The following is a 25,349-nucleotide window of genomic DNA, read 5'->3' as shown; positions in this document are numbered from 1 at the left end:
TTGAAGAAGGGTTTGCACTTTTTCTGTCGACAGAGCATGCGCGGCTTTTGCTGAACCAGCATAGAGTCAGAAGTGTACAGCATGGAAACAGACCCTTCGGTCCAACCCGTCCATGCCGACCAGATATCCCAACCCAATCTAGTCCCGCCCCTCAACACCTGGCCCACATCCCTCCAAACCTTTCCTATTAATATACCCGGAGGAGAAAGTGAGGTCTGCAGACGCTGGAGATCAAAGCTGAAACTTTATTGCTGGAACAGCACAGCAGGTCAGGCAGCATCTAGGGAACAGAAGATTCGACGTTTCGGGCACATGCCCTTCTTCAGGAATGAGCAGAGAGTGTTCAGCAGGAGAAGATAAAAGGTAGGGAGGAGGGACTTGGAGGAGGGGCGTTGGAAATGTGATAGGTGGAAAGAGGTCAAGGTGAGGGTGATAGGTCGGAGTAGGGTGGAGGCCGAGAGGTCAAGAAGAAGACTGCAGGTCAGGAAGGCGGTGCCGGGCTGGAGGGATTCGGCTGAGACAAGGTGGGGGGAGGGGGGATGAAGAAACTGGTGAAGTCCAAGTTCATCCCCTGTGGTTGGAGGGTTCCCAGTCGGAAGATAAGACGCTCCTCCTCCGACCGTCGCGTTGTTGTGGTTTGGCGGTGGATGAGTCCAATGACCTGCATATCCTCGGTGGAGTGGGAGGGGGAGTTGAAATGCTGTGCTACAGGGTGATTGGGTTGGTTCGTCCGGGTGGCCCAGAGGTGCTATCTGAATCGCTCCGCAAGTAGGCGGCCTGTAGCTTTCCGTAGAGACCACTCCCTCCGCGACTCCCTTGTCAGATCCATACCCCCCACCAACCCAACCTCCACTCCCGGCACCTTCCCTTGCAACCGCAGGAGGTGCAACACTTGCGCCCACACCTCCCCCCTCACTTCTCTCCAAGGCCCCAAAGGAAACTTCCATATCCGCCACAGATTCACCTGCACCTCCACCCACATTATCTACTGCATCCGCTGCAGCCGGTGTGGCCTCCTCTATATTGGGGAGACAGGCCGCCTACTTGCGGAGCGATTCAGAGAGCACCTCTGGGCCACCCGGACGAACCAACCCAATCACCCTGTAGCACAGCATTTCAACTCCCCCTCCCACTCCACCGAGGATATGCAGGTCATTGGACTCATCCACCGCCAAACCACAACAACGCGACAGTCGGAGGAGGAGCGTCTTATCTTCCGACTGGGAACCCTCCAACCACAGGGGATGAACTTGGACTTCACCAGTTTCTTCATCCCCCCTCCCCCCACCTTGTCTCAGCCGAATCCCTCCAGCCCGGCACCGCCTTCCTGACCTGCAGTCTTCTTCTTGACCTCTCGGCCTCCACCCTACTCCGACCTATCACCCTCACCTTGACCTCTTTCCACCTATCACATTTCCAACGCCCCTCCTCCAAGTCCCTCCTCCCTACCTTTTATCTTCTCCTGCTGAACACTCTCTGCTCATTCCTGAAGAAGGGCATGTGCCCGAAACGTCGAATCTTCTGTTCCCTAGATGCTGCCTGACCTGCTGTGCTGTTCCAGCAATAAAGTTTCAGCTATTAATATACCCATTCAAATGCCTCTTAATTGTTGCATTCGTACCAGCCTCCACCACTTCCTCTGGCAGCTCATTGCATACACGTACCACCCTCTGTGTGTAAAAACTGCCCTGTAGGTCTCTCTTATATCTTTCCCCTCTCACCCTAAACCTATGCCCTCTAGTTCTGGACTCCCCAACCCAAGGGAAAAACTTTGTCTATTTATCTTGTCCATGCCCCTCATAATTTTGTAAATCTTTATAAGGTCACCCCTCAGCCTCTGACACTCCAGGGAAAACAGCCCCAGCCTGTTCAGCCTCTCCCTCTAACTGTACCTCTTATGCTCGCATCCAAGTCATTTATGTAAATGACAAAAATAGAGGACCGAGTACCGATCCTTGTGGCACTCCACTGGTCGCAGACCTCCAGTCTGAAAAACAACCCTCCACCACCACCCTCTGTCTTCTACCTTTGAGCCAGTTCTGTATCCAAATGGCTAGTTCTCTCTGTATTCCTTGAGATCTCACCTTGCTAATCAGTTTCCCATGGGGAACCTTGTCAAACGCCTCACTGAAGTCCATATAGATCACATTACTGCTTTGCCTTCCTCAATCCTCTTTGTTACTTCCTCAAAAAACTCAATCAAGTTTGTGAGACATGTTTTCCCACACAAAAAGCCATGTTGACTATCCCTAATCAGTCCTTGCCTTTTCAAATACATGTACATCCTGTCCCTCAGGATTCCCTCCAACAATGTGCCCACCACTGATGTCAGGCTCACTGGTCTAAAGTTCCCTGGCTTGTCCTTACCACCCTTCTTAAACAGTGGCACCACATTAGCCAACCTCCAGTCTTCTGGCACCTCACCTGACATGCACAGTATGCTCTATGGAGATGCTGTTCCTGATGGATTTAAAGTGTCCAAATGCCACAATTTCAACCCCCCCCCCCAGTCACTTGACATAACCGTGCAGGGTCCTCGCTATTTTTGATGCTCATGTTACCTAGAACCCTCATGATTATATCAATCTCAATGAGGTCACCCCTCAACCTCCTGTGCTCCAGTGAAGAGAGTCTCAGCCTCTCCTTATAACTCAAACCCTCCAGTCCTGGCAACATCCTGGTAAATCTTTACCGAACCCTCTGTAATAGTATTCTTCCTATTACAGGGCCACCAGAAGCGTTCTCAGTACTCTACAAGTGGCTTCACCAACATCCTGTACAACTTCAACATTATGTCCCAGCTCCTTTATTCAATGGTGTGAACAAATAAGATAAGTGGGCTGAATGCCTTGTGAAGCACCCTTCCAACCAGTGATGCAACTTTCAATGAAGTATGTACCTGAACCCCTCTCTCTCTCTCTCTCTCTCTCTCTCTCTCTCTCTCTCTCTCTCTCTCTCTCTCTCTCTCTCTCTCTCTCTCTCTCTCCTCCCCCCCCCCCCCCATATCCCTCTGTACAAGTCCTGCCCTTATTTTAGGAAAATGCAACCCCTCACTTTTATCTATACCTCTCTCATACGTACGCTCTCTCTCAGATGTACACACACCCTCTCACAGGCTTCTCCTCCATCACACTCCATTAACAAAGCATGTGCACACACACACGCGCGCACACACATATAACGATGGGGTGCATTTGCAGAATAATATTTACAGATATATTCAATTTTGCACAAAAAGCGCACAACATGCAGGTAGTCAGTCCATATAATATTTTATAAATTCCTAGTTTGGAAATAGAACCAGTCTGATTTAAGATTGGGATACTGACTCACCTTTCATGCATTGTCTGGGCTGAGCTGTCACCTGTTTTTAAAAAAAACCTTAAGTGATCTTGAGAATACGACTTAATAATAGTTCTGCGATGTACACATTAATGAAATAAAACCTGCAACCCATTCTAAAAGATGAAAGACTTAACAGCAATCTTCATTTGTCAATATATCATATCAGTTGCATGACACTGATCTTTTGCTCTTAACTCTGTGTCTTATGATCCTGCTCCACAGCTACCCGATGAAGGAGCAGCACTCTGAAAGCTAGTGCTTCCAAATAAACCTGTTGGACTATAACCCGGTGTTGTGATTTTTAAACCTTGTCGCACCTAGTCTAACAGCAGTATTTCCACCTCCTTTCTAATGAACACAACCCATACTTCCCAGTGCTGCCAGTAAACTGCCGATGAAACGATGCAGTGCCTGCACTCCCGAAAAATTTAAACTTCTAACGAAACCAGCTACTCAGTCACTGCTCCATCTGATACACAACATTGGAAACTTAGTACAGGAGGCTGCAAGAAATGAACAGCTTTAAAACAAAAACCACTTGGAGCTCTAAGCTTTCAATGAGAGTCTGAGTCCAGCAGAACGTTCAGGTAACCTTTATTGTGTCCCAACATTGTTACAGCTTCAGATGCCCCCAGCAAAGATCACTTTTTTCTAAGTCACAATGTTTAAACCTAAATGGAACAATTAAGTGCAAAGTTACTTTCAACCATTTAATAAAACACTGCAAATTTTATTTCATATGAAAATACATTCATTTTATAATTTGGCTAAGATCTTTACAAAGGAAATATACTAAACAAAATAGCTTTCCTGGGTATCAATATTGACGACAGTTATGCAGCTATTATTTGGCAATTGACCAACTAATTGAAATAATTTCAGAATAAATGAGCTGCTTCATTATTATACATTGAGATATTGCATATCTTGGCTCTCACCCAAGTATTCTCCGAAGAAAAAAATGCATCTGGATGGGGACATGAATCGGAAGAATTCAGAGGAATATGGGCCAAACGCTGGCAAATGGGTCACTAGATTAATTTAGGATATCTGGTTGGCCTGGACTGAAGGGTTTGTTTCTGTGTGCTCATTACAGACGCCCCTCTTCTGGGATCCCCATACCAGCTGTTATTTTCATGAAATAATCTGACAATTATTGACTTCCATCAACCTATTCCATCCAGAGAAATCTCCTCTCCCTGCAAAGTGTGGTTCACGTTGGCAAGTTCAATCCTCCTCCAGTCCTCAGGAACACACTCTATAATGCGCAATGTTCTCAATACCTGTTTAACGTTCAGTGGGGAAACTATTTTCAGTCCAACAGGTAAACAGAATTCCTCCGAAATGTTTTTGGCAAATGCACTGCTCCCACGAGAGCTCATGGGCCCACAGTTCAAAGCTTTCAACAGCTTTTTTTTTCATTTCCCCGCCTTCCCAGGATGCAGAATTTCTCCCACCAGAAATTGTTTGCCCTGAAAAAAATCCAGCAGGAACATGATTATGGAGCTATCAGTAAAAATGCTTCATTTGGCTCACCAAGGTTGGAAATGGAAGAACATTTCTGTTCAAAGTTACTGTTCGTTTGCCCTTTCGAAATTCCTTGAATTTAAGGTGTTCCATTGTAGCATTTATTTATGATCCATTAAAAGCAGTATCCAGTCTCATCTGAGTGAGGAACCGACTCAACAAGCGAAATAACCTTTCTGTCTGCACTTTAGATGTGACAACCTCTCCCTCTCTGTTGATGCAACAGGATTACCAGAGCTGGAAGTACCACTCTCAGAATACAATTGCTGATTGACAGTTTACTTGAACTGTTTAACATAAGGATTTAAAAGCTGCTAGCCCGATCTCGCACAAAGCACGAAAACAAACTGTTCACCCGTGCCTGTGCAGAGGAGAAATTTCACTTGGAATAGATCACAAAATAAGAACTCTTACCAGACCCACAACTCATGTGTTTCCCACGGACAAAGTTAAACATCACACAACACCAGGTTATAATCCAGCAGGTTTGTTTGGAAGCACTAGCTTTTGGAGCGCCGCTCCTTCATTAGGTAATTGTGGAGAATGAGATCATGATCATAATTTATATCCAAAGGAGTCTAGGGTCATGGAAATGTGACACATCAAACAATTTTAGATTAAATCCTTCATCTTTTAGAATAGGTTTCTGCTCTTTGGTTTGTTAATCCCAGAACTTCTTTTTTGTTACCTTCTCAAGAATGTCATTCAAATGCAGAGCTTTTCTAACAATAAGTGTGAATTCTGTCTGCGCCCGAATGTTGTCAGACTAACATTTTTCTTCGAGAAAAACTTGACATTTAAATTACATTTTTGAGAAGGTAATTTATAGATTAGGGTGTAGAGGTCAGGGTGGATAGGCTGTGCTAAATTACCCATAATGACCAGGGATGTGAAACTGAGGGTGGATTGGCCATGGGAAATATGGAGTAAGGGGGTGGGTATGTGTGGGATGCTGTTCAGAGGGCCAGTGTGGAATAGATGGGCTGAATGGCCTGTTTCCACATTGTTGGGATTCTATGACTCCCACCACAAAGGAGCGTTTTATCTGCATCTATCCTGTCAAGCCCCTTTCAGAATTCTACTGGTTTCAATAAGATCACTTCTGGTTCAGAGAGGTAGACAGCATAGAAATAGACCCTTTGGTCCAACTCATCCATGGCGACCAGGGTTCCCAAACTAAACTAGCCTCACTTGCCTGCGTTTGGCCCAAATCCCTCTAAACCTTTTTATTATGTACCCATCCAAATGTCATTTAGACTTTGTAAACGTACCTGCATTGACCACATCCTCAACAAGTTCATTCCACGTGTAAACCGCCCTCTGTCAAAACGTTGCCCCTCCGGTTCCTTTTAAATCTCTCTCCTCTCACTTTAAAGAAATATCCCCCCTAGTCTTGAGCTCCCCAACGCTAAGGAAGAGCCTTTGCTATTCACCTTACCTCCACTCCTCATGATTTTATCAATCTCAATAATGTCACCCCCCAACCTCCTGTGCTCCAGTGAAAAAGGTCCCAGCCTCTCATTTTCACTCAAACCCTCCAGTCCTGGCAACATCCTGGTAAATCTTTACCGAACCCTCTCTAATAGTATTCTTCCTATTACAGGGACACGAGAACCATACTCAGTACTCTGAAAGTGGCCTCACCAACATCCTGTACAACCTCAACATGACGTCCCAACTCCTTTACTCAATGTGGTGAACAATGAAGGCAAGTATGCCAAATGCCTTTTTAACCACCCTGTCTCGCAGTGAAGCAACTTTGAAAGAACTGTGTACCTGAACCCCACCATGTCTCTCTCTTCCAGCATGACACAGGGCCCTACCATTAACTGTACAAGTCCTGACTGTCCTTGCTTTAGCAAAATGCAAGCCCTTGCTTTTATTCATACCTCACTCATACACACGTGCTCTCTCAGACACGCACACATACACCCCCAACACACTCACAGGCATATACTCCATCACACTCTTATGTGCACTCATGCATAAACTCACTATCACTTTTTGGGCAAATTTGTATTGGCAGAATTATGTTTGCAGATACATTCAATTTTGCTCAAAAAGTGCACAGTCTGCAGGCAGTCAATCCATGTAATATTTTATAAATTCCTACTTTGGAAATAGAACCAGTCTGATTCAAAATTGGGACATTGACAGACTCGAACCTCACACCTTTATCGGGGCTGTCTGGGCTGAGTTGTCACTTTTCAAAAAAAAACTTAAGTCATCTTGAGAATGTGAATCAAAAGATGTTCTGGGATTTACATATTAATGAACTGAAACCTGCAACGCATTCTAAAAGGTGAAAGACTTAACAGGATATATTGAACAAACCAAGATTGCTATCAGTTGCATGACACTGTGATCTTTTGCTATAAAATCTGTGTCTTATGATCCTGCTCTACAGCTACCCGATGAAGCAGCAGTGCTCCAAATGCTCACATTTCCAAATAAACCTGTTGGACTATAACCTGGTGTTGTGTGATTTTTAACTTCATCCAGGCGAGTCCACCACCGGCTCCTCCACATCATTTCTAGTGAGCACAGCCCACACCTCCCAATGCTGCCAGTAAACGTTACAACGCCGATGAAATGACACACTATGCCCTCCTGAAAAATTCACAATTTCTAACGAAACTGGCTGCTCATTCACTGATCCATCTGATACGCCACATTGGAAGCTTAGTGCAGGAAGCTGAAAGAAATGAGCAGCTTTAAAACAAAGCTCAAAGCTTTCAATGAGAGTCTGAGCCGGGGGTAATTTCAGGTAACTTTTATTGAGATCCAACTTTGTTACAGCTTCAAACCTCCTCAGCAAAAAGGCAGAGAAAAAGTAGCTGCTTTTTAAACAGTTCAAGGTCAAAACGCACACGCTACCCCACCACCCCGCTACCTAACTTCTTTTCTATTGGTCACCACCAAGTTGTCCCTTTGTAATTGGATCCTTGGTGCAGCCTTAACCTGGAGGAAGTATTGTCTCACTCGGCAATTTCAACCCATACCCTGTATCGCACCATCTGCTGCAGTGGGATTCAAACCCGGGAGCCCCTGGAACTGGGTTGGTAGTCCAGTCGATACTGGCACTCAACCATCGTGCCTTCAATCCCCCTGCGATGGTACATGAACTCCCTGGTGCCTCTGGAGGTTGGTAGAGCTGGTGAAGCCCTTCCCGCACAGGGGGCAGCTGAAGGGCCTCTCTCCTGCGTGGACCCCCTGGAGGGTCAGCAGGTTGGAGGCCTGGGTAAATCTCTTCCCGCACCCGGGGCAACTGAAGGGCCTCTCCCCCGTGTGGACCCGCTGGTGCCTCAGCAGGGTGGAGGAATCGCTGAAGGCCTTCCTGCACACTCGGGGCAGCTGAAGGGCGTCTCCCCAGTGTGGATCCGCTGGTTGGTTAGCAGGGTGGAGGAAGTGCTGAAGCCCTTCCCGCAGACGGGACAGGGGAACGGGCTCTCCCTGGTGTGGCTGCGCCGATGAGTCTCCAGGACAGACGGGACACAGAAGCTTTTCCTGCAGTCGCCACACTTCCATCGTTTCTCCACGGGGCTGGATTCCTCGGGTTTCTCCATGGCCGAAGCTTCAGTTACACACAAATGCGTGTGGAGCCCCTCCCTACCGTGAATTCCTCTTCCCAGGCCGTATAACTGTTTCAGGCTCAACACTCAGTGCGCTGCAACAGTAGGGTCTCTCATTCAGTCCCACTGATGCTGAAAACGTACTCAAACAGGAAACAAAACGCTTTGCTCCTTCTCACAGAATCATAGTTGAAAATCATTGCGGTCCCGATGGATTGAGTGACTGTCAGACATTGAGGTCAAAGTGAGGACTGCAGACGCTGGAGAGTCAGTGTCGAAAAGTGTGCCGCTGGAAAAGCACAACAGGTCAGGCAGCATCTGAGGAGCAGGAAAGTCAATGTTTCGGGCATCAGCCCTTCATCTGTTGATTTTGAAGCTTCAGTCTTCAGATCTTCAAATACACTGTTGTTTTGAAAAAATTCTCAAGGTCAGGTTCGTAGGAGAGTAGTCTGACACAGAACAAACGACCAAGAGGCGAGTCTGCTAGAATATGAGCATTTTATTCCCCGCAGCGTCGCCACAACCAGGTCTCATACTTACAACGGGTCTGGCTTATACTCACTCTACATGTTACCGGAACTGGGAGCCGTCAGTTCTCGTAGAGCGTTTGCCAACAACCCACGCTCGGCGGTTAAACGTAACCCCGGAGCAGACTCCCGGGTCTGGCTTATACTCACTCTACATGTTACCGGAACTGGGAGCCGTCAGTTCTCGTAGAGCGGTTGCCAACAACCCACGCTCGGCGGTTAAACGCAACCCCGGAGCAGACTCACCGAACTGGAGACTTTTCCAGCTGATATACTCTTTTCCAGATATAAACATTCATGTGAACAGCAGAGCAAGGCTAAAAAACACATTCCATTCTGGTTACATACAGATAAGAAGATTCACACGGGGAGGTGTGTAATAAGATTCACACGGGACTAAGCAACACCTCCATTCCGGTTAGATTCACACATGTATTGGGACATAATTTTTAGCCGTTTCACCACAACTGTTAAAAACAGATTACAAAAGTCATCACTATCAGTGCAGGGTAGAAATTCAGAACAAGCAATTCTATTTTGTGGAATATTCTTTTCTTTTGTTATTCCACAAAATTGAAAGCACTCCCACACCCTCTTCCCCCTCTGTTCTCACTCTGCTCTATCTAATTCTCCTGAAGGTGCTGATTCAGGATCTTACAGGGGCAGAAAAGCAAAAACGTCAAGACTGACATCTCTCTGAATTTTGGATACCTCCATCTGAAAGTTAATATCTTTCACAACACTGGGATCCTGCTGAGAGTGAGCAGGTCTGATTTTGGGAAGCAAAAAAAAAGTGTCAATTCAGGGTGAACCTGCAATGCAGCTTCTTGAGGAAGGACCAGACACAAAATGGTTAATGACCCTGGGAAGGTGGGAGCAAAATGGCATCAAGGCATTAACACCGACACACTTCAGTCAAACTCTTCTGCTCCCAGTCAGGGCAAAACATGCTCTGAAAGTCCAGCCTTCACAACCACACTTCTGCTTCCACTGAAGACAATTCGAGTCACACAGCATGGAAACTGACCCTTTGGCTCAACCTGCCCAGATATCCTAAATTAATCTAGTTACGTTTGCCATCACTTGGCCCCTATATGGGCCGGGTGCTGGCAGCTGGGACTAAATTGGGTTGGCTATCTTGTTAGCAGGATCCCAGTGTTGTGAAAGATATTAACTTTCAGGGTCAGCAAGGACGGGTTGGACCGAAGGGTCTGTTTCTGTGCTGTACATCTCTATGACTCCAGTCGCATTTGCCATCACTTGGCCCTGACCCAACTGAACCCTTCATATTCATATGCCCATCCAGGGGCCTTTTAACTTGTCATCGTATCAGCACCCACCACTTCCTCTGGCAGCTCACGCCATCGCTCAAGCGACTCCATGTTGAAAGCGTCTGATCTGGTGCACCAAATGACACCAGGATAATCTCAGATCATTCCAGATTGCATCGATACTCAGTCAGTGGCTTTCCCGATCAGGATGTTGTACGTGATCAAACAGGTCCATGGGTAGGCGATCCCCCACCTCTTAGTACAAGTATCTCTACGAGAACTCCCTTGCTGGAGCTCCCTTGGAGACACTTCAACTGGACTTCATTGAGTTGGAGAAATGAGTTGAGTTGCTATAAATGTGTTTTGCTTATTGTTGATGTCTTTTGTAAGTGGATTGAAACCTTCCCTCCTCTTCATGCTACTGCTGAGACTGTGGTGAAGATTTTGTTTAAGGAAATAATTCCCTGCTTCAGTATACCTGCGTGCATTAGCTCGGTCAATGGACCAACTTTGTAGGTAATATTAACGGAGAACTCTGTTCCCAGCTTTGTATTTGTCAGCAACTGCATGGAGCTTATCCTCAGGCGGCCGGCCTTGTTGAATGTTTTAACCAGACTCAAGACTAAACTTGCCAAATTAATGGCAGAGTCTGGCCTCTCCTGGTTATGCTAATCCCTGTGGCCTTATTCCAAATGCGATCCATATCTGCGGGCAAGACATGACTGTCTCCAGCTGACAGTCTCTCTGGTCACCGCCTCCGTACCCTTGGAATGATTCGGCACCCTTCTCAGTCCACATCCACCACATGACCGAAGCAATGATTGGTTATGTTCTTGCTCTAACTAATGTTATGCATGCCTTTCACTCCCAGGAGCGTGCAGCCGACAGCGATGTTCCCTCCCTTTCAGCCTCGTCACGGGTAGAACCTGGTTCGTTGGTGCTCGTCAAGAACTGGACTGGCAAAGGTCTCCAACCTCGTTGATGGCCCCTTCCATGTTTTACTTCCCACCCCTACGGCGGTCCCAGTCGCTGAGCGCTCAGCTTGGGTCCAACTGCACCGTTGTAAATTGATTGACCGCACCAATCAAAAGGGGGGGAAGAGGAGGAGAGAATCCTGGATCTCAACAAAAGGAGTGGACACTGTCCAGTTGGGTTTTGAATTTTGCTGTTGTTATAATGTTAATCTTATTACAGATACTTGAACTAAGAGGAGGGACATTTGGGGATCGCTTATCTCCTCACCTTTCTGATCACGTACAACATCCTGATGGGGAAAGCCACTGACTATGGATGCGACCAGGAATGATCAGAGATTATCCACCACCCATGCTGAGGAGATGTCGTCCAGTGCACCGGACCAGACGCCTTTGACGTGTGGAACGTGATGAAGATTGATTATTGCAATGGACTCTTACATCAGAAAGACCAGATGGTCCATCTGGACAGTAGAAATCAGTGAGAGTTATCATGTCGTTACCATGTTTTTTTTATTTTACCTGCAGACGCAAGCCTCATGAAGATAAAAATGATCAACCCTGTTATTATGGTAAATATGCCCAGGAACATTATCCCTTTTTGTAGGACGGGCCGACTCGAGAAAAGGGAAGCCTGATAGGGGAAACTCCTCAATCCACAAACAACTTATTTATACAGGCCCACAGAACGCTCTTCACCCCAGAGGCAGTAGTATGTTACTCCTCTCTATCGGGAGATGACTTACTTGCCCCGTCCCCAGTCCCCGATTCCAATCTATTCATCAGACTTCCTACTGTTGACCCCGTGAAGAGAAATATCACTTTCCAATACCTCGGGTCTGTGTATACAAACAGCTGGCCTAACACTGGCTGGGGTACAGCAGGCCTTATGCGGCACATGGACCTGGAACGGAACCCTTCCCTTGTGCATTTATAGGCCTTTTCTCTTTTCAGAATCTGATACTGTCACCAAGACCATGTACAATAGAGCTAAGGGAGAGCCCAATGTGAACAGCATTCTGAAGACCATTGTCTCCTATACAGTGCGAGTGCTAGAATCCCTTGGCCCATTTTTACAACGCTCAAGCGACTCCTCTGTGCCACCCGTGGGCGGCACGGTGGCACAATGGTTAGCACTGCTGCCTCACAGCGCCAGAGACCCGGGTTCAATTCCCGCCTCAGGCGACTGACTGTGTGGAGTTTGCACATTCTCCCCGTGTCTGCGTGGGTTTCCTCCGGGTGCTCCGGTTTCCTCCCACGGTCCAAAGAAGTGCAGGTCAGGTGAATTGGCCATGGTAAATTGCCCGTAGTGTTCGGTAAGGGGTAGATGTGTAGGGGTATGGGTGGGTTGCGCTTCGGCAGGGCGGTGTGGACTGATAGGGGAAACTCCTCAATCCACAAACAACGTATTTATACAGGCCCACAGAACGCTATTCACCCCAGAGGCAGTAGTATGTTACTCCTCTCTATCGGGAGATGACTTACTTGCCTGTCCCCAGTCTCCAATTCCAATCTATTCATCACTGTTTCCACACTGTAAGTAATCTAATCTAAAACATCGACCCTTTACTCCTGTAGATCTGACCAGACCCCCTGCTGTAACATTTCAGTAACCTACTTTGACAAACTCTCCCTAATATACACCAAACCAGACTATTATTTCTTAAGGTAAAGGTAAAGCTACCAATTTCCTTGTCCTAGATGGCAAAGATGTCCCTCATAAGGTCACCATCGGAGCCCTTGTTCCCACAACAGTAGCTTGTCCTGGCCAGTGGACAAGTCGATGGAACCTCCGTCTGAGGAGGATGCAGCGGTCGGTGTCAGCCAACCTTGCTCCAACTGGAAGGATCCCAAGGGACTGGGTGACAATACAGGACACCCAATAGGCTGGGGAATCCAGAGTACCCTGAGGTTGGAAGGATCGGCAGGAGTGACAAGTTAATAGAACCGCAATTCCCTCTTTTGCGGCCTGACCATTCGCGGAAATAAGACTAAAGAGGCTCTGGAACAGAGTAAACTGGGATTATCAGACCTGTGTCTTTACTCTGTGCAGAATCGGTATGCCTTAGACTATATACTCGCCCGGGAGGGTGAGGTCTGCACCATTGTCCAAGATAAATGCACTATGGGCATTCCCGATCTCACTGGCAATATTCCTCAGATACAAGAAGAGATCCAGGCATTCCTTGACACAATGACTGAAGGGACCAGTTGGGGAAACTGCAGATCGGGCTCATGGTACAATTGGCTTATCAATTTAGCTATGTTTGTTTGTCGGTATTGGTATTGTTGGGTATTTAATTGCTAGGCTTATGAGGTCCCTTAGTGATATAGATTTGCCCCAGAAGATGCTCCTTTTGCGATCCGATGGCTCACCCACACGTGTCGATGACGATGATAAATATGACCAGATGAGCTGCGAGGATGGTGGTGCCGCTCTGCAGGATGTTGATGGCAGGACCACCTTGAAGGGCATTCGTTTGGATTAGCCTTCTCTTTCAGTGATCGCAGTGCAATCAAAGGGAGGAATGAGGGTGTGGGCATCTGGGTGAGAAAGTATATAGTCTTAAAACTTGCCTTTAAACATTCAGACTAAAATGTAATGCTGAATTATTGAATACATTTACTGCACTAGAAAATAAACAGGCAGGAAGGCTCAGAAAGAGGAGAGAACTTAAAGATAGGGACACCTGGGCTCACCAAGTGATAACAGGATGCTGTGAGCCAATTAAGAACGTTTGCCTCAGCATCGGTGAATCTGTGTGGACAGGACACCAAGTGATAACATTCACAGCAGTTCCCTTGTGAGACCATTTTAGTGCTGAGGCTGTTGAATCCCGTAGAAAATTAACTCTTAGTGCTGATCTGCTATGGATTGAAATGAATTGCATTTTGGGACCTTATGATGATATTGAGTAGCCATTACTGGTTATTAAATACAAACTCTGTAAAAGGAAATATTGATAAAGCTTTACCTGACTTGCTGCAGCCGAAGCTCCAGCGGAGGAAACAGTCCGCGGGCACACTTCCGGCTTCTGGATGGCCACGCCCCCTGGCCCTGGTCCCGCCCCCTCCTCCGCCAAGGCGACGCGTAAGCCCCGCCCCTTCAGAACGCAGATCGTAAACCCCGCCCACCCAGGTGTATTTGGAAGCACTGGCTTCTGCAGCGCTGCTTCTTCTGCCGGTAGCTGTGCTGCAGGATCATAAGACACAGAATTAATACCAAAACATCACAGTGTCATGCAACCGATGCAATATTTGGAACAAACCTGGACCGCTGCTTTGCTTTTAGAATGGGTTGCAGGTTTCAGTTCATCAATATATAAATTCCAGAACTTTAGATCAGATTCCCTCCAGTGTGGAAACAGGCCCTTCGGGCCAACAAGTCCACACCGACCCACCGAAGAGCAAAACACCCAGCCCCATTGTCCGTCACCAAACACTACGGAGCAATTTAGCTTGGCCAATTCACCCTCACCCGCACGTCTGTGGACTGTGGTTGGAAACCCACGCAGACGCTGCAAGGAGGGGGGGGGGGGGGGGGAGGGAATTGAACCGGGGGCTCTGGTGCTGTGAGGCAGCAGTGCTAACCACAAAAAAAATGAGGAATAGGGATGCAAGGCAGGATTTCAGGGAGCTAGGGTGGAAGCTGAGGGCTAGAACAAACAGAGTGGTTATCTCTGGTTTGTTGCCTCCTTTCCCAGGTATCTGACCCTTGTCTTTCGTGTCCTCCCATACCCTTCCTGTTAGCCCTTGACCCCAGTCTCCTTTTTGTTATTTCTTCTACTGCCTCCACCATCATTTTGGCTTTCTGTTTCTGCTTCTCGTCTTCCCTTTTCACATACACTTTCTGTGCCTCACGTAACAGCTCTTCCATCTGTCTTTCACTCCATCCATCTAATTTCTGTAATTTCTTTTGTATGTCCGGCCATGATTTCGTTACAAACTGGACCTTTAAGAGTCCCTGTGCTATCTGATTATCGGGATCCATTCCCAAACACTTCCTTGTGGCCTCCTTGAGCCTTTTAAGAAATGCAGAAGTGGTTTCATCCTTCTCTTGTCGTACTTCAAAGGCCTTAACAAAGTTTTATAAATCTTGGTGCCACCTCTTTAATTCCTAATATTCCCATTTCTCATAGATCCCGCATTGACTCACTATCTTCTCTGTCATTATTTTCCAAATGAGGGTCAACATTTGGGAATTTCTGTTCTGCTGGGGCCCCTTCTTCCCCAACTGCGTGCCTCTTTTCCCATTCCTATAAAGCTGCTCTCCTAATCATACCTCATTCTTCCCCTGAAAATAATGTTCCTAAAATTGCCATCAGTTCTCCCCAGGTATATAAATTAGGCCCTAGGAATTGCTCTAATTGTTCGGCAATCCAACCGGATCCTCTATTAAACTTTTCATTTCCTTTGTAAAGACCCTAACTTCACTGCTCGTTAAGGGAGCGTTTACATATCTGATTGTACCTTCCCCAATCGGAACCTCTCATAAGGGTCATTATTGTACATTTTCCAATATCTCTGCCCCTCCTTTACATGTGGTGGCTCGAGTGACTCTGCCCCCCCCCCCCCCCCCCCCCCCCAGGTTCTGCATCTTTTAGTTCAGAGTCCGTTCCCATTTCTGTGTCTGGACACGGTTTTACTTTGGGAGCTGTAGGCCCGTTCCGGGGACTAGTATATGGGGGCGGCAAACACGTTAAGGGATCCCATTGTGGCTTCCCTTGTTCATTCTTTTTCTGTTCTTTCCCTGATTCCTCCCTATTCATGGGACATAATTTTACTCCCGCGCTCCCTATCCAACAAACCGCATAATCAGACTCTTTTTGACTGTACGCTTCTTTCCGATTGACATATATATTAAGATCTTGACACAGCCAATCCTCATCGGACCCATATTTGGGCCAAAAAATACCAGGCGCCTTAATATTTTATCTGGTCCAGACAAAACAACAATAGTTTACCATTGTAGCCTTATCTTGCCCCCGCGTCCGGGAGTTGTGTTCCCAATTTCCCAACATTCTCCCCAAAGGACTGTTGGGTGAAATATATTCCCCTTTAACGTTATTTACAGATCGATCGTTACCCAGCCAACTCCCCATGCCTCCCATTGTTGCTAATTTAATTAATCTTAACGAGGTCCGGTGTCACCTTCTTCCACACCCCCTTCAGGGTCCTGACTAGACACATTACTCGTCCAATTAATCTGACCAACTATATGCTTTTTGTGACTTCAACTGTTCTTCATAAATCACTTTTATGTAAGGATAAAAGAGATTAGTTAGAAACTGATAGTAAGGCAGTCATGACCTGTAAAAAGAACAGGAGTTAACATTTTATTTCATTATCTGTAAAATCCTTAATGTTAAGAGAAATCATGTTAAAATTTCCATAGTAGAAATCAGATTCAAAACAGTCCCGGATCTCAAGCTCCAGGGAACAAAGCAGAAACATTCAATCACCAACAAACAAATGTGCATTCAAACCAAATCACACCGGGTTAAACTTTCTAGTTGCTGTACAGCTCTTTCTCTCTCTCACACACACACACACAGACACCGTGTCTCACAGACACGTTGAGCTTTCCGCAACGACTCCTCTAGCTTTTGAATATTCATCTGGACGTCTGGTCATAAGTTAGTTATGAAGGGCATCCTCAGTAGCCCTTCAACTACTAGCCCTTCTGACACTGGCTGTTTTCCATTGACATATGCTTAATTTTATATATCACCAATTCCCCATACTTTTATATGTCCTGACCACCAAGGCAAGACATAAAAGGTCTTTCTTCTGACCTTGGTCTGTGCACAGAGTTACCTGGTCATTTCGGTGCGCCCCGTCCCGCAGCAATTCTTGCAGCAAATACCGCTGCCCCCGGTCACCCGGATATATCCTTTAAGACCTTTCCCTACCCGGGTCCTGTGCACAAGAGCTGCCTGACCTAACCCGCCGCGTCTGCCCGCCTTGTTTCCAGGGTCTCCCAGTCCGGATCGTACTCGCCCAAACCGCGAACGACAAGCAAGGGAGTCGGAGATCACCGAAATCGGCGAGGTGCACCTCCACGGTCATCCCAAGAGTGTCGAGCGGTCTGAGTCCTGGATCCCGGAACGAGGCCCCCAATTGTGAGGAACAGAACTCACTCACAAATCAATCAGCCTGAGACAAAGCCTTGGAAACAAGAACAATTTATTACAGTCTTCTAAGTACTGGACGCTTCTGCAATCAAGCAGAAATGCGCGCCAAAACAGAGCATGTTAGCTTTCTTATTCAGTTTACAAATTGCGGAATCACTTTATTGCGGAATCAGTATACTTCAGCTTTATTGTGAAATGCCCCTGCTGCTTCTTTTTGTGGTCCACTACAACACTTTAAAGTTATTCCCTAGCTTAAAACTATTTTCTTTAAAAGACCCTCTATATTCATTAAAGTCGTAGCCTTATGTATGCTACATGCTACAAGAATTCCGCTTCCCTTCCCCCTACTACACCCCCTCACCCATCTGCAAAAACAACATTTCTAATCTCCCACAGAAAGAGGGATAGGGATGTAAGGCAGGATTTCAGGGAGCTAGGGTGGAAGCTGAGGGCTAGAACAAACAGAGTGGTTATCTCTGGTTTGTTACCCATGCCACATGATAGCAAGGCAAGGAATAGGGAGAGATATCAGCTGAACACGTGGCTGCAAGGATGGTGCAGGAGGGAGGGTTTCAGGTTTTTGGATAATTGGGGCTCATTCTGGGGAAGGTGGGACTTGTACAAACAGGACAGTCTTCACTTGAACCAGAGGGGTACTAATATCCTGGGTGGGAAATTTGCTGGTGCTATTCGGGTGGGTTTAAACTAGCTCAGCAGGGGGATGGGAACCGGGGGGTGTAGCTGCAATGCACAGGAGGATGAGAGTAGGAAGGACAGGGACTGGATTTCAGGGTCACAGGAATGTGCTGGCAGACAGTGAAGTGATTTGAAGTGTGTGTCCTTGAACGCCAGAGTATCTGCAATAAGGCAGGTGAGCTTGCAGCACGGATAGGTACCTGGGACTTGGATGTTGTGGCCATTTCGGAGACATGGAGAGAGCAGGGTGAGGAATGGATGTTGCAGGTTCCAGGGTTTTGATCTTTCATTAAGAACAGCCAAGGCGGTAAAAGAGGGAGAGGTGTGGCCTTGTTAGTCAAGGATAGTATAACGGTGGCTGACAGAACTTTTGATGAGGACTCATCTACTCAGGTAATGTGGGCTGAGGTTAGAAACAGGAGAGGAGAGGTCACACTGCTTGGAGTTTTTTTATAGGCCTCCGCAGAGATCCAGGGAGGTGGAAGAGGGGATTAGCAAAATTATTCTGAGTAGGAGTGAAAGAAACAGGGTGGTCATTATGGGGGACTTTAATTTCCCCAACATTGACTGGAAATGCTTTCACTCTAGTACTTCGTATGGATCAGTTTTTGTCCAGTGTGCGCAGGAGGGCTTTCTGACACAGTATGTCGAAGGCCGACAAGAGGGGAGGTCACTCTGGATCTGGTGCTTGGCAAATGCACCAGGCCAGATGTTTGATTTAGTGGAAGGTGAACACTTTGGAGAGAGTGACCATAATTCAGTTAGGTTTCATTTAGCGATGTAAAGGGATAGGAACATGCCGCAGGTCAAGAGTTATCGATGGGGCAAGGGCAATTATACTGCAATTAGGCAAGACTTAGAATGCATAGAATAGGGTAGCAAAATGCAGGGAATGGGAACAATTGAAATGTGGAGCTGGTTTAAGGAACAGATATAGTGTGCCCTTGATAGGTATGTCCCTGTCTGGCAGGGAGGAAGTGATAAGGTAAGGGGACCGTGGTTTACAACAGAAATTGCATCTCTTGTTACAAAGAAGAAGGAGGCTTATGTGTTGATGAGGCAAGATGGTTCAGATGAGGCGATGGAGAGTCACAGATTAGCTAGGAAGGATTTCAAGAGAGAGTTAAGAGCAATGAGAGGACATGAGCAGTCCTTAACAAATAGAATAAAGGAGAACCCTAAAGCTTTCTATAGGTATGTGAGGAATAAAAGGATGATTAGGGTAGGAATAGGGCTAATCAAAGACAGAAGTGGGAAGTTGAATGTGGGCCCTGTGGAGATTGGAGAGGTGTTAATGAATATCTCTCATCGGTCTTCACTCAGGAAAAGGAGAATATTGTAGAGGAGAAGAATGAGGTACGAGATATTAGACTCGAAAGGATCAAGGTTAGTTGCACACAGCTGTTATCAATTCTAGAAGGAGTGAAAGTAGACAAGTGCCCTGAGCCCAATGGGATTTATCCGAGGTTTCTCTGAGAAGCGAGGGAGGAGATAGCAGAGCCTTTGGCTTTGATATTTGAGTTGTTATTGTCTACAGGCTTTGTACCAGAGTGGAGGACTGCAAATGTTGTGCCCTTGTTCAAGAAGGGCAGCAGAGATGACCCAGGTAATTATAGACCAGTGAGCCTTACTTCTGTTGAAGGAAAGCTTTTGGAAAGGAATATTAGAGATCGGATTTATAATCATCTAGCAAGCAACAATTTGATTTCAGATAGTCAACATGGTTTCATCAAGGGCAGATCGTGGCTCACAAACCTTATTGAGTTTTTTGAGAAGGTGACCAAGCATGTAGATGAGGATAGGGCAGTTGACGTGGTGTACATGGACCTCCGTAAAGGTTCCACATGGTAGGATGTTGGAGAAAATGCAGAGGCATGGGATTGAGGGTGATTTAGCAGTTTGGATTAGAAACTGGCATTCTGAAAGAAGGCAGCGAGTGGTGGTTTATGGAAAATATTCAGCCTGGAGTCCGGTTACTAGTGGTGTGCCACAAGGATCTGTTTTGGGACTACTGCGGTTTGTCATTTTTAAAATTACTTAGGTGCAGGCAGAGGTGGATGGATTAGCAGAATTGGGCTGAGAGGTGGTAAATGGAGTTCAATGCAGCGAAATGTGAGGTGATTCACTTTGGGAAGAATAACAGGAAGCCAGTGATCTTGGAGTCCATGTGCATAGATCCCTGAAAGTTGCCACTCAGGTGGATAGTGCTGTGAAGAAGGCATACAGTGTGTTAGGTTTCGTTCGTAGAGTGATTGAGTTCCGGGGAACCGCAATATCACGCTGCAACTATACAAAACGCTTGGAATATTGTGTATAGTTCTGGCCCCCATATTTCAGGAAGGATGCGGGAAGCATTGGAAACGGTGCAGAAGAGATTTACCAGGTTGTTGCCTGGTCTGGAGGGAGGGTCTTATGAGGAAAGGCTGAGAGACTTGGGTCCGTTCTCATTGGAAAGAAGGAGGCTAAGAGGTGATTTGATAGAGACATATAAGACGATCAGAGGATTAGATAGGGTAGACAGTGAAAGACTCTTTCCTAGGATAGTGACGTCAGCTTGTACGAGGGGGCATAACTACAAATTGAAGGGTGATAGATTTAAGACAGATGTCAGAGGCAAGTTCTTTATGCAGAGAGTGGTAAGGGTGTGGAATGCCCTACCTGCTAAGGTAGTCAACTCAGCCACATTAGGGAGATTTAAACAATCCTTAGGTAAGCGCATGGTTGATTTTGGGATAGTGTCAGGGAACGAGCTGAGAATAGTTCACAGGTTGCGTAACATCGAGGGCTGAAGGGCCTGTTGTGCGCTGTATTGTTCTATGTTCTTTGTTCTATGTTCTAAACTTAGTGCAGGAGGCTGAAAGAAATGAGCAGCTTTAAAACAAAAACCTCTTGGAGCTCAAAGCTTTCAATGAGAGTCTGAGCCCGGTGGTAAGTTCAGGTAACCTTTATTGCAACCCAACTTTGTTACAGCTTCAGATCCCCCCCAGCAAAAAGGCAGAGAAAAAGCAGTTGCTTTTTGAGCACCTCAAGGTCAAAGTGCACACACCACACCTCCCCTGTTCCACCCCCCCTCACTGTCTTTACTATTGGCCAGCACCAAGTTGTCCCTTTGTAATCGGATCCTTGGTACAGCCGTAACCCGGAGGAAGTATTGCCTCATCAGCAATTTCAACCCATACCCTGTCTCCAAGTAAGTTTCTCCCCGCTCATTTGCCAGGAAGGGGCAGTGTAGTGTCAACCAGACTGCTGTGGGTCTGGAGTCACGTGTAGGCCAGACCGGGTAAAGGATGCAGCTGGAACGACTGAGTGAATCCTTTCCCACAATGGCGGTTCCCTTCCCGAACAAGGGAGAGAGTGAATCAGATGGAGGCTTTCTCCCCCGCACCACCCCCTCCCTGAAACAGTCTCATCGTTAGATTCCGAACTCCACATTTCTGACCGAATGCCAATTCTGCCATCTGTCGTGGGGGGATTCAAACCCGGGAGTCCCCAGAACCGGGTTGATAGTCCAATCGATAATGGCTCTCGGCCGTCACTTCTTCAATCCCCCTGCGATGGCACGTGAACTCGCTGGTGTTTCCGCAGGTTGGAGGAGTAGGTGAAGCCCTTCCCGCACTGAGAGCAAGTGAACGGCCTCTCTCCGGTGTGGATCCGCTGGTGCCTCAGCAGGGTGGAGACCTGGGTAAAGGCCTTCCCGCACTCTGGGCAGCTGAAGGGCCTCTCCCCCGTGTGGACCCGCCGGTGGGTCAGCAGGTGGGAGGAATACCTGAAGCCCTTCCTGCACTCAGGGCAGCTGAAGGGCCTCTCCCCCGTGTGGACCCGCTGGTGGGCCAGCAGGGTGGAGGAATTCCTGAAGGCCTTCCCGCACTCGGGGCAGCTGAAGGGCCTCTCCCCCGTGTGGACCCGCTGGTGCCTCAGCAGGGTGGAGACCTGGGTAAAGGCCTTCCCGCACTCTGGGCAGCTAAAGGGCCTCTCCCCCGTGTGGACCCGCTGGTGGGTCTGGAGGTTGAAGGAGCAGGTGAAGCCCTTCCCGCATTGAGAGCAGGTGAATGGCCTCTCCCCCGTGTGGATACACTGGTGGGTCATAAGGGAGGAGACGTGGGTAAAGGCCTTCCCGCATTGAGAGCAGCTGAAGGGTCTCTCCCCTGTGTGGATCCGCTGGTGGCTCTGCAGGGTGGAGGAGCAGGTGAAGCCCTTCCCGCACCGAGAGCAGGTGAATGGCCCCTCCCCGGTGTGGACATGCTGGTGCCTCAACAGGGCGCAGGAATTGCTGAAGGCCTTCCCGCACTTGGGGCAGCTGAAGGGCCTCTCCCCCGTGTGGATACGCTGGTGGCTCCGCAGATTGGAGGAGCAGGTGAAGCCCTTCCCACACTGAGAGCAGGTGAACGGCATCTCCCCCGTGTGGACATGCCGGTGACTCCGCAGGGTGGAGGAATCGCTGAAGGCCTTCCCGCATTCAGGGCAACTGAAGGACCATCCCCCGTGTGGACACGCTGGTGCCTCAGCAGGTTGGAGACCTGGGTAAAGGCCATCCTGCATTCAGGGCAACTGAAGGGCCTCTCCCCCGTGTGTCCATGCTGGTGGGTCAGCAGGGTGGACGAATTGCTGAAGGCCTTCCCGCACTCGGGGCAGCTGAAAGGCCTTTCCCCCGTGTGGACTCGCTTGTGCCTCAGCAGGGTGGAGGCCTGTGTAAAGGCCTTCCCGCACTCTGGGCAGCTGAAGGGCCTCTCCCCCGTGTGGACCCGCTGGTGGGCCAACAGGTGGGAGGAATGTCTGAAGGCTTTCCCGCAGTCGGTGCAAGGGAATGGCCTCTCCCCCGTGTGACTGCGCCGATGAGTCTCCAGGGCAGACGGGACACGGAAGCCTTTCCCACAGTCGTCACACTTCCACGGTTCCTCTACAGGGCGGGATTCCTCAGGTTTCTCCATGGCCACAGCTTCAGCTGCACACAAACACGTGTAGAGCCCCTCCGTGCCATGAAATCCCCTTTCCAGGCCGTATAACTGTTTCAGGCTCCACACACAGTGCGCTGCAACAGTGGGGGCTCTCGTCCAGTCCCACTGATGCTGAAAACGTCCTCAAACAGGAACCAAAAAGCGTTGGTCCCTCTCACAGAAATCACAGTCAAAAATCGTTGCGGTCCTGATGGATTGAGTGACTGTCAGACATTGACATCAAAGTGAGGACTGCAGACGCTGGAGAGTCAGTCAAAAAATGTGGCGCTGGAAAAGCACAGCAGGTCAGGCAGCATCTGAGGAGCAGGAGAGTCAATGGTTCAGGTGTAAGCCCTTCATCTGTTGATTTTGAAACTTCAGTCTTCAGATTTTCAAATACTCTGTAAAAAGAGATTACAAAAGCCATCACTATCAGTGCAGGGTAGAAATTCAGAACAAGCAATTCTACTTTCTGTGGAATATTCTTTTGTTGTTCCACAAAATTGAAAGCACCATCCCACTCTCTCTCCCCCTCTGTTCTCACTCCGCTCTAACTAATTCCCCTGAAGGTGCTGATTCAGGATCTTACAGGGGCAGAAAAAGCAAAAACATCAAGACTGACATCTCTCTGAATTTTGGATAACTCCACCTGAAAGTTAATATCTTTCACAACGCTGGGATCCTGCTGAGAGTGAGCAGGTCTGATTTTGGGAAGCAAAAAGAAAGTGTCAATTCAGGGTGAACCTGCAATGCAGCTTCTTGAGGAAGGACCAGACACAAAATGGTTATCAACCCCGGGAAGGTGGGAGCAAAATGAGATGTCAAGACATTAACACCGACACACTTCAGTCAAACTCTTCTGCTCCCAGTCAGGGCAAAACATGCTCTGAAAGTCCAGCCTTCATAACCACACTTCTGCTTTCACTGAAGACAATTAGAGCCACACAGCACGGAAACAGACCGTTTGGCCCAACCTGCCCAGATATCCTAAATCAATCTAGTCACGTTTGCCATCACTTGGCCTCTATCTGGGCCGGATGCTGGCAGCTGGGACTAAATTGGGTTGGCTATCTTGTCAGCAAGGACGGTTTGGACCGAAGGGTCTGTTTCTGTGACGTACATCTCTATGACTCCAGTTGCATTTGCCATCACTTGGCCCTGACCCATCTGAACCCTTCATATTCAGATGCCCGTCCAGGAGCCTTTTCACTTGTCATCGTACCAGCACCCACCACTTCCTCTGGCAGCTCGCACCATCGTTCAAGCGACTTCACGTTGAAAGCGTCTGGTCTGGTGCACCAGATGACATCAGGATAATCTCAGATCATTCCAGATCACATCGATACTCAGTCAGTGGCTTTCCCGATCAGGATGCTGTACGTGATCAAACAGGTTAGTGGGTAGGCGATCCCCAACCTCTTAGTTCAAGTATCTCTATGAGAACTCCTTTGCTGGAGGGTCCCTTGGAGGCACTTCAACTGGACTTCATTGAGTTGTAGAAATGAGCTGAGTTGCTATAAATGTGTTTTGCTTATTGTTGATGTCTTTTCGAAGTGGATTGAAGCCTACCCTCCTCCTAACACTACTGCTGAGACTGTGGTGAAGATTTTGTTTAAGGAAGTAATTCCCTGCTTCAGTATACCTGGGTGCATTAGCTCGGACAATGGACTACACTTTGTAGGTAATATTAACGGAGAACTCTGTTCCCAGCTTTGTATTTGTCAGCAACTGCATGGTGCTTATCATCCTCAGGAGGCCGAACTTGTTGAATGTTTTAACCAGACTCAAGACTAAACTTGCCAAATTAGTGGCAGAGTGTGGCCTCTCCTGGTTATGCTAATCCCTGTGGCCTTATTCCAGATGCGATTCATGTCTGCGGGCAAGACACGACTGTCTCCAGCTGAGAGTCTCTTTGGTCACCCCCTCCGTACCCCTTGCAACGATTCGGCACCCTTCTCAGTCCACTTCCACCACATGACCGAAGAAATCATTGGTTGTGTTCTTGCTCTAACTAGTGTTACGCGTGCCTTTCACTCCCAGGAGCATGCGACCTACAGCGATGTTCCCTCCCTTTCAGCCTTGTCACGGGTAGACCCTGGTTCGTTGGTGCTCGTCAAGAACTGGACTGGCAAAGGTCTCCATCCTCGTTGGGATGGCCCCTTCCAGGTTTTACTTCCCACCCCTACAGCGGTCACAGTCGCTGGGCACTCAGCTTGGGTCCACCTGCACCAATGGAAATTGATTGACCGCACCAATCAAAAGGGGGGAAGAGGTGGAGAGAATCCTGGAATCCCAACAAAAGGAGTGGACCCTGTCCAGTTGGGTTTTTGAATCTTGCTGTTGTTCTAATGTTAATCTTATTACAGATA

At 47.8% G+C, this 25,349-nt stretch overlaps 1 protein-coding gene across 1 annotated transcript; it reads right to left on the bottom strand.

Annotated features, from left to right (window-relative positions):
- Window positions 1-7,833: 7,833 nt before the first annotated feature.
- LOC148143267 (uncharacterized) lies at window positions 7,834-22,585 on the bottom strand. The gene is made up of 4 exons (XM_087975795.1): window positions 21,600-22,585; window positions 17,410-17,432; window positions 14,192-14,409; window positions 7,834-8,528 (listed from the first exon to the last, which is right to left on the bottom strand). The coding sequence occupies exons 1-4, from the start codon at window positions 22,583-22,585 to the stop codon at window positions 8,178-8,180; spliced, it is 1,578 nt and encodes a 525-aa protein (XP_087831921.1). The 3' UTR covers window positions 7,834-8,177.
- Between the last annotated feature and the right edge of the window lie 2,764 nt (window positions 22,586-25,349).

This window comes from Chiloscyllium plagiosum, unplaced genomic scaffold, assembly GCF_037043375.1.
Source record: "Chiloscyllium plagiosum isolate Xiang-an unplaced genomic scaffold, Cpla_swu_hap1 HiC_scaffold_27, whole genome shotgun sequence".
Classification (NCBI taxonomy): domain Eukaryota; kingdom Metazoa; phylum Chordata; class Chondrichthyes; order Orectolobiformes; family Hemiscylliidae; genus Chiloscyllium; species Chiloscyllium plagiosum.
The sequence above is the reverse complement of the archived record's forward strand: the minus strand, read 5'-3'. Positions and strand labels throughout refer to the sequence as shown.